The 9,810-nt window shown below is 38.2% G+C and overlaps 1 protein-coding gene across 2 annotated transcripts in view; it reads left to right on the top strand.

Annotated features, from left to right (window-relative positions):
* Positions 1-6,203, top strand: part of akt2 (v-akt murine thymoma viral oncogene homolog 2) — a 14,399-nt gene extending 8,196 nt beyond the window's left edge. For both annotated transcript variants that reach the window (XM_015060198.1, XM_015060199.1), the window contains exons 5-14: positions 856-1,009; positions 1,538-1,669; positions 1,806-1,871; positions 1,961-2,029; positions 2,257-2,379; positions 3,035-3,163; positions 3,586-3,800; positions 5,587-5,674; positions 5,769-5,871; positions 6,005-6,203. In XM_015060198.1, coding sequence (XP_014915684.1) covers positions 856-1,009; positions 1,538-1,669; positions 1,806-1,871; positions 1,961-2,029; positions 2,257-2,379; positions 3,035-3,163; positions 3,586-3,800; positions 5,587-5,674; positions 5,769-5,871; positions 6,005-6,084 — 1,159 coding nt within the window. In that variant the 3' untranslated portion in view covers positions 6,085-6,203. The remainder of the gene's footprint in view (positions 1-855; positions 1,010-1,537; positions 1,670-1,805; positions 1,872-1,960; positions 2,030-2,256; positions 2,380-3,034; positions 3,164-3,585; positions 3,801-5,586; positions 5,675-5,768; positions 5,872-6,004) is intronic.
* The last annotated feature ends 3,607 nt before the right edge of the window (positions 6,204-9,810 follow it).

Raw genomic sequence — 9,810 nt, forward strand, 5'->3', positions numbered from 1 at the left:
AACGGGGGGGGGAAAACCCGTCATAAATTTTACCTTTAAAAAATGGGTAAAAAAAAAAAAAAAAAAAAAAAAAAATTCTTAACAACTGAAAATACAGTTTATAATGCAAAACAATTAACCACACTGAACCTGCGGGGAAGAAAAAAAAAGTTAAATATAAAAACATTTCTTCAATTTCTGCTATGAATTGAAACTGAAACCGCTCATGCTGAAACACGAGCTAAATATTTGCATGTTATTATTTCGCATATATACATGTATGTCAGCTGAAATCATTTAAAGAAGGAAACGTCAGCTCTGTGAAACATTTGTCGGACTAGATGGCCTGTTATTACACACAGCTGACAAACATCATTTCTGAGCTCCTCACCACATGTATGAGAACGTAAACCACATGTTTACAGTGTCATTGCAGCACTATGTTTAACATGTTTGATTGTTGATGAGTTTGACTTCTTTTAAAGGAAGTAAAGATAGAAAGACACAAATTTTAACACACTGGTTTTTGTTTGTTACGTAGAGATGAATCCTTGTAGTTTATGGAAGTAGGAACATCCATCCTGCTTAAAATAGGATTCAGTGCCAGATTAGACCTGATTATTTAACTCCAACCGAAGAAATTGTCATTGGGTAGAAAATCCCAGAGGCTCCGCTCTGAAAAACACAAAGATTATCCTCCAAACTTGGGTTGGTTGATCACATCTTAACCCTGAATTTTTGGACTGTTTAGTTTAACATTCATCTCACTTTTAAAAGTATGTCGCCCACAGTCACTTGATTTAATTTCACCGAGTCATTTAGTCATGGGATAAGATTAGACTTGACGAGGTCGATGTCTGCTTCCTTCCGGGTCAGGGAGGAATGGATGCAGGTGATCCAGACAGTAGCAAACAGCCTGAAGAGTCAGCAGCAGGACGAGGAGCCCATGGAGATAAAATTTGGCTCGCCCAGCGACAGCAGCGGCGCAGAGGAGATGGAGATTGCTATGTGCAAATCCCGTTCAAAAGTGGTTAGTATTTGCTCAAGCAGTGCCTGGCAGCCAATCGCTTGCTGTGTTTGTCCAGCTAAGCTCATCTTTATTGAGCAAGTTGTTCAAACTGTAAGCCTCTTTCTCAAAGCCTTTTTTTTTGGTGGTGGTGGGGGCATTCTTTAAATAAAACGAGGGAGCAAAATGTTTTATCTTTTATTTTTTATTTTTTTTGCGTCGATTCTTAACCTGAAATTGACTTTGATTTTATAGATTTTATTTATAGACTGATTGTCTTAGCCTTATACATATTGTTAAATATTTCTTAATCTCTCTTTTTCCCCAACCTTTACTCAAATAGTTTTCTGTAAATGTTGCATCCAATGCAAACATATTAGAATGAAAAAAATAATAATAATTCTAGCACACAACTAGAACAGAACCATCGGACATCATCCAGTGTTTGACATAATCTCCAGTTTATTGATTCTGGTTGAAAATACATAAAAAAAAAACAGAAAGTAGTTCAGACTAGCTGGACGGTAAACACATACATCTTTTCTCCTCCAGACCATGAGTGACTTTGATTACCTGAAGCTGCTCGGCAAAGGGACGTTTGGAAAAGTGATCTTGGTTAAGGAGAAAGCTACAGGGATGTACTACGCCATGAAAATCCTCCGCAAAGAAGTCATCATTGCTAAAGTAAATCCTATCACATTAATGCCGTTGGTCTAAACTGTGTTAGAGAAGTAGCATGTTGTTTTTCGGTCACTGCATGGACTAAATTCGTGTGTGTGTGTGTGTGTGTGTGTGTGTGTGTGTGTGTGTGTACATGTAGGATGAGGTGGCTCACACAGTTACAGAGAGCAGAGTTCTCCAAAACACACGGCATCCTTTTCTAACGGTGGGTCACCTGTACTTGAGCTGTTTGTCTGTAAGCATTAGACTGTTTTATCCCTCAAACCCAGTCATGCATTTTCCTCTCTTCTTCAGACACTAAAATATGCATTTCAAACACACGACCGGCTATGCTTCGTGATGGAGTATGCAAATGGAGGAGAAGTAAGGCTTCCTTTTCTGCCTTTTGTTATCGCAGCTCTATATTACTGTTGTGGAGGTTGAAATGAAAAGTAGTCAGCTGTTTACAGTTGTGCTGTAAAAAAAAAATCTAGCAAATGTCATGTTTACTTTTACTGTTTTTAAGACGGTGTTAAATGTTGAAATTGCAGATTCTGACACTTGACTTGTAGATTATTATTATTATTTTTAAATTGTTATTTCTCTTGCAGCTCTTCTTTCACTTATCCCGGGACAGGATATTCACAGAAGATAGAGCACGGTTCTATGGTGCAGAAATAGTATCAGCACTGGAGTATCTACACTCACGCAATGTCGTTTACAGGGACTTAAAGGTAATTAGTGTCTTGATTTAATGATGCACAGATTGTGATTAATACATGTAAGCTATTCAGAGTGGCTGGACTGCTGTTGAGTTTCAAGAGGGACGGAGAGAAATGTTTTGCAGTGTGAAACTGCAGCATTTTAAGCTGAAGCTCAGTTATTCCTCTTTCAGTTTGAACTTTGAACAGTTGTTGGTTTAAAAGTCATTGGTGCATCTCTATTTAAAACTAATCAGTCAGGCGGTGAGCTGAAATGGTCAAGTTTCAGGAAATAAATATCAGCTCATTATGGTTGCTTATTTTTATCTTTCTTCATATAAAATAAGCCTTACTGGGACTTATGGCCCCATTGACAGCATAAGCTTTAAGATATAGTTTTGTAGTTTTAACAAAACTCAGAGAATATGTTAAGGAAATATGTTTTTATTCTAGCAATAATCCTGCTTCTCCTTAATTTTCTGTAGAATCTAAGAACCTGCAGCATATATCTTCTCTAAAGTGTTACAGTCGTCAGAAAGTCAAATCAGAAACCCTAAAAATCATAATCAGCAGATCAGAGAAACAGATATAGATGGGGCAGGAGAAAAGCTCTATCTAGACTTCCCATTTCTCTGCCAGCCATACTGCTGAAGTGATTTGACTTTAAATTGGATCTTTTCATGCGCAGCTGGAGAACCTGATGTTGGACAAAGACGGCCACATAAAGATAACAGACTTTGGGCTGTGCAAGGAGGGAATTACAGACGGTGCCACCATGAAAACCTTCTGTGGAACTCCAGAGTACCTGGCGCCAGAGGTAAAGCCTTCGTCGTTCTGGTGATCAGGAAAGAAAACGGAAACGTGTTGGTAGGGTGACATTTAAAAATATGATACCTGAAAAGCCAAGAAAAAGGAGAAATGATACATAGAGAGTAACACTGAGTAAACATCATATCATTTAAACCCATTTATATCTTGCATTACTGTCATTTAAAAAAAAAGAATTTATATATTCTGCTTTGTGAGGTATCATGAACTCATAAACTGTTAGCGTTCACGTGTATGTCTATTTTTAAATTAAGATTTGCTCTTTAACTTTATGTGAAGCTATTATGTTTAAAGTGGCAACGTAACCAGAGAACAAAAGGTCTTCATTGCTACTTCCTTCTTCTTTTATTTTTAACGTTTGTTTTCTTTCGTAATTGAATGTTCCCTTTTTTTTTGTCTGCTCTCCATCAGGTACTGGAGGACAACGACTATGGCCGCGCCGTGGACTGGTGGGGACTGGGAGTGGTGATGTATGAGATGATGTGTGGTCGGTTACCATTCTACAACCAGGACCATGAGCGTCTGTTTGAGCTCATCCTCATGGAGGAGATCCGCTTCCCGAAGACCCTGGCGCCGGAGGGCAAGGCCCTGCTGGCAGGCCTGCTGAAAAAAGATCCCAAACAAAGGTTGGTGATCTGATTCACTGTACTTCATAACTCATAGCAAATATTAACAAATAAAGGAAATTTTGCAGGCATGATTTAAAACTAAGCTATACCAGCTATATATAAGTGTGTGTTGCAGGAAGACTGATTGTTTTTGTGCTTATGTTTAAATAAAGCACATGATTAATGAAAGCTACAGCTTTGCAAGTGTTACCAATTTTTAAAAAACATGTCACATCTGAATTACTAGATTTTCCACTCGACTTAGAGGCTTTTAGGTAGTGTGTCACTAAAAGTAAAGACGAATCATGTAATTAGAAAGGCTCCAATTGTGATGAAAAAAGCGGGAATTTTCAACAATAAGTCCCTAACTGATTAATTGTGTTTCGTCCATTACACTCCACATGTTTTAAAGACGCCTTACACCTCTTTTGAAACCCTTAAGTGCCGTAGACGTCCTGTTTACATGCTTTTGGAGCAGAGAAGAGAAAAGAATCGGCTCTGGTTGGGATTAACCCTCCCGAGGTTTTAAGAGACGAGGTCATTTGGACCCACAGGTCGTACTGACCCCATGTGCACTTATGCAAGGTTTTTTTCACGTATGGTTTCAGAAACCCCGCACATTCACCGCACTCCTCTTCAGCGTCACACTAAAAGGTTTAAAAGCCGACGTTTTGCTGTCAAGATCTCCATTTATTGTTTTCATTTCACATTGACACTTTGACATGTTGGAAGAATCCCTTTAAATTTGGTGCATTCACAGATTTTAATAATTGTAGTCTGTACAACAAGAGACGCAACAAGAGAAATTTCCACGAAAGTTTGAAAAACAGATTTTATTACAAAATTTGAATGTAAGAAAAACATTGAACTACTCCTGTCGAACTTAATTTAGCAGGAAATGTGCCTCCCTATCGGGACCACTTACCTGGGTAGATTTCCTGGTAATCTGGTTCGGCTTTGGTTCTTAGTGGAAACAATAGAGGCTCAGAAATATCCCCAGGAAAACAACCCTGGTTCCTGAAACAGGTTCTTGCAGTGGAAACACACCTCATGTAAACACCAGCGCATGTTTGTTCCAACCTCACACGTAATAAACACAGATAGCTTCTTCTGAATGCCACTAAAGGTTGACTAAGCAAAGCCATTGGTGCTTGTCTTAAGATCCAAGGTGCTACAGGGAAGCCAGGCATAAAGCAAAATTGTAATTTTTATTTGAAAATGCTATTTACTAGTCTCTATTTTATCATTTAAAATTCTGTCTCCATGTGTTATCATCTCTCTTGTTGGACTGTTTAAGGAGGAGTAAATGTTTATGTTGGGATTTGGTGATTTTAAAAAAGTAAGAATAAAATTGGATTAGCTGTTTGTGCTCATTCATCTGCTGATAGATTCATCTCCCAAAGAAAGAGCTGTAAAGCCTCAGAAAATATTCTTTATTTGGGTTTAACACTTTGCTGCAGTTAATGCTTTGCTGAGTGTGCTTGGCAGCTCAGCTATAAACAGAGTAATAATGTTATTGCAGCCCATGTACCTCGCTGATTGTTTTCGGTTCTGGGTAATGGTCTTAAACAGGCACATAATTGATTGTTGTTTTGGTCAAGTCCCCGTGTTTCTGCCAGTCGCAGGAGAACTGCTAATATTGGCACCCTGAGCTGTGCCTGCAGGCTTACTAAAAAACACGCACTAAATTTGTTTTGAAACTGGTCAGCATCGCTCGCTGCTCGTTTCTGATAGCCACGTTTGCATGTTTATTTATAGCCGACACATACGTGGTGGTGATAGTAATGTTGTTTTCCTTTAACAGGCTTGGAGGTGGACCAGACGATGCCAAAGATGTAATGACCCACAAGTTCTTTGCCTTGATAAACTGGCAGGACGTGATTGAAAAAAAGGTGAGAGGATTGAAACAGAGATGCATGATGTGCTATTCAACACAAGATGAGCGGTTTGTAAAGTGATTCTTTTTCTTTTTGTCTATTTTCTCAGCTTATCCCACCCTTCAAGCCCCAAGTAACATCAGAGACAGACACCCGTTACTTCGATGATGAGTTCACAGCACAATCTATTACAATAACTCCTCCAGACAAGTGTAAGCAAATATGCTTTGAATTTTTGAGTGTAACTCTGATCTTTTACATCTGTTTTTAACTTCCAATGTTTGTCTCCTCCGCCTCCCCCTCTCTCTCTCTCTCTCTCTCTTACTCTCTGTGTGTACACTCCAGATGACAGCTTAGATGTTGAGGATTCAGATCAGCGTACACACTTCCCTCAGTTCTCCTACTCTGCCAGCATACGGGAATGATCACTAAGACTCATGAACAAGCAGGCAGGCTGGCACACAATCACAATCCCAATCCCACATGCACCCTTGCACTGGTGAGGAATATAAAATAAAAAATAAAAAAAATGACACAAAACAAACAAAAAAAAAAAAAAAGTGGCACAAGGCACATTTTTCATTCTGTCTTTGACACAATTACAGGTAAATCATAGAGAAAAAAAAATATAGTTTATAAAGTATGAATTCAACACACGGCCCATGCCTGACCGAGCTCAGCAGGTTTGTTTGAATAGACTGGCAGCTTTGTCTCTGCACGTCCTGCTGGACCTCTGCAACACCACATCAAAGCCTTTACACTTCAAACCAGGTTATGCCAGCAAGTCCCTCATCTTTACCAGCTGTACCCAAGGTTCTCACACACACACACATGCACGCACAACAAACGACCCATGCTTAAACTACATATTTACATCAACAAACTTGGTAGAATTTTAAAGAGTGTAATCTGAATTTGGAAAATGAAAAAAAAAAAAAAATTGAGGGAGGGGAAAACATTTTTTTTTTTTTTCATCAGTTACGGTTTTAAATGTAAAGCCATATTTCAATTTTTTTTTTTTTTTTAATTAAAAAGAAAAATAACAAGTGCCCTTTCTGGAACTTGCTGTTACAAATCAAGTGTAGGGTTTTCCTACAGCAGGGGGGTGGGAGGGAAACAAGGACATGGGGGAAGATGAGGAGAGTTGCCATTACGGTGTTTGCACTGCACAGGGTGTATATGCGGATGGGCGAGAGGATATGAATGTATGCGTGTGTGCAGAGAGAGCGCAAGAGGAACGAGTGAACAACAGTTTGAATCGTCAGCCATCCATTTGTGTCATTTTTTATGCATGTTTTTAAACTAAACGTTTTGCTGGAACATGGGCGAGAGAGGACACACTACGCAACACACTCAGTGGGCTGTTTTTCATTTTGAAGCCGTGTAGTTTAAGATTGCTGTTCTGATTGCTGGCTGTTAAATTGTGTCAGTCAAGATAAACAAACAGACCTTATTGCATGGCTTACCTTTGCTGTCGAAACTGCATTCGCTAATGTGATGCAGCACTCATTCACGTGGAGTCCAGGTTTGTAAACTCGGATTCCAGCTAGTCTCTGGTTTTGTAGAAAGAAGATCCAGGCTAGTTTCTCCATGTGTACATATTGATAAAGACTGAATAAAACTCTGACCCCAGTTTTCCTGGACTTGTCCAGAAAATGTCCTGTTTTAAGCATTTACTCTGTCTTTTTGTTCTGTAAAACTTCCTCCCTTGCTGAATTGGTTATTCAGCAATATATATATTTTTTTTAATATCAGTGCAACGTCTTGAAGTATTTTTAAACCTAGCTTTTTAATTCCTCCCTTCATTAAAAAAAAAAAAACAACTAAATAATTCCAAGTGACTTTTTGGACATTTATCTCTTGATTTGAGTCAACATTTCACATTTAGAGCCTGATTTGTTTCCTCAAGTGTCCGAGCACAAGTGTCCGTTGTTTGAAGCAACAGAGGTGTGACCTGTTGGACCTGCCTTTAATTCACCTGTAAAAAGGAGGAACTGCCCAAACATCAGCTGTATTAGTTTCAAGAGAAAACCTGCATACTTTTAGTCATGAAGGCACATGATTGAGAGAAGCTGACTCAAACTTTTATGTCGTGATGCTGGAAGAGATCTCGCTTTATTCTTTTAAGTCGTGACAAAAGAACATCAAAGCATTTTTTTTTCTGTTTCCTGTTTTTGTTTGTTGAGTTTTCCTCCCTTTTTGTCCATCTATTTCTCAAATTTTGCAAGACAGATTGTCTGGTTTTAAGTACATTATATAAAATATGAATATATTAAAGTTTTTTTGAACTGCTTTCTTTATGTTTTTGTTTTTCTTAAACTGAAGTTTTTGACTTCAAGGGGATACCATTAGAGAAATGATAAGTTAGGTCCATATTGAGCCAAAAAGCCCTTTTAAATTACAATTTAAAAATGTACATTGGAATGGAGAAATTGTCATTTATATTCTGCTTATATTACCTTTCATTCTTAAAGCATAGGTATTAACATACTGCCCTAAATTTTACTAAACCTCATAAATCCTGAACTTAATTTTTCCCTGATAGTATTTGAGTTAAGAACAACAGCAGCTAGTCTTACTCAGTAGCACTGATAATAAGAAAACTGTCCTTTTAATGCTTTCTCCTACAGACATTGCAGAACATTGACTACTTAACGTGTTTGAAGGTTTCGCATGAACAAATTAGCGTCCTCTAAGACATCTCTCTTGTCACATTAATTTATGTTTGTGTGATTTTTATTTGAGTTAGTTTTTATTTTTGCTTGTTTGTTGGTGACTTTAAGTTTGTCTGCTTGACTGAGTGAAAGAGCGTGCCTGTTTAGATGCTTGAGTGAACGTAGTGATTCAAACACAGGAAAAAACAACAACAAAAAAAACACAGCAGCTTTTCAACACAGCAAAGACCATGGGGTGGCCTCAGTTCCTGCAGACAATACCGTGATCAAATGGCTTTGATTTACGCTGAAACAACTCCAGCACCTCTTCTCACTGGCTCAGACACAGTCATCATACTCTGTCCTGCAGTCCTGCTTTGGCAGGGCCTGATATCAGAACCATTGCACTGATGGACTCCACTGTGGATTTGCCTTCATTGCTATCATGGCCACAAGGGGATGCTGCCGGACTCTTTAAACTTGGTGGTGAAGCCATAGATTGAACCTCTCTGTTGGCCACGCTTTAAGCAATGCTTCACAGCTGAACATGCAAGTGAACACCCCTGACCTCTCCTGTAGGCGTACACTGGCACAACAAGTGCCTCTTCATTATTATGTAAATACCAAAAAAAAAAAAAAAAAATTTCAAAAAAAAAAAAAAGGAAAAGGAGCTTGTTTTCGAATGCAGCATTAGTAGAAGGGGAGGCCTGTAGCTTTGTAGTGTTTGATTTGCAGCTTTACCATGGTTAACATGTTTCTCTGTATATCTGAATGTGATCAACGGTCAGGAATGTCATACCTGATTCTGGTGTTACAGAGACATTTTTTTTCTCTCTTTTTTTTTTTTTTTTTAAATTGATGCTCAGAGGGCAATGAAAAAAAAAAAAAACAATCTTTAAATGGAGGATGCTGTCCTAGCCGGAATTCCCACCCTCCTTTTAAGACTTTACAATGTAACGGGTGATACCTGCTACAGTATGGTAGCTTATATTTGCAACTATAATGTGCCAGTAAACCTTTTTACTGATCAAACCTGTGTCTGTGTCTTTTATGCTCTGCTTTCACTTAATGAGAAATCTGTTCACTTTATATGCTACTAAATTACAATAACTACAATCTCCAATCTTTCACCAAGTGTATTTTCTGTTTTTCACAAATGACATTTGAGCAATCTTGAAAATAATCCAATCTCATTTAATGCAAGCGGCTTTAATGTTTTCTGAAAAAATATTGCCCTTGTTTTGGTTCTGATGCCTGTTGTGTCAGTTGACTCTACTAAAATCAGACTGATTATCACTGTGATTAATGAAGCGATCTCCTGCTTCTAGTTGAGTGCCAATTCACAACAGTTGTCACCCTATGGCTTTTTATAAAAGTTTGTTCAATTCAGTCACATTCTAACTGATCCTAGTTATCAAACAGTGCTTCAAGTTCAGTTTATTATTCAAAATAGCTTAAAATGTTTCCTAAGGAAATTCATCAGATTGCATAGAGTCA

The sequence above is a fragment of the Poecilia latipinna genome, unplaced genomic scaffold (genome assembly GCF_001443285.1).
Source record: "Poecilia latipinna isolate Pla-1442-1.1 unplaced genomic scaffold, P_latipinna-1.0 Scaffold1693, whole genome shotgun sequence".
In the NCBI taxonomy this organism is placed as follows: domain Eukaryota; kingdom Metazoa; phylum Chordata; class Actinopteri; order Cyprinodontiformes; family Poeciliidae; genus Poecilia; species Poecilia latipinna.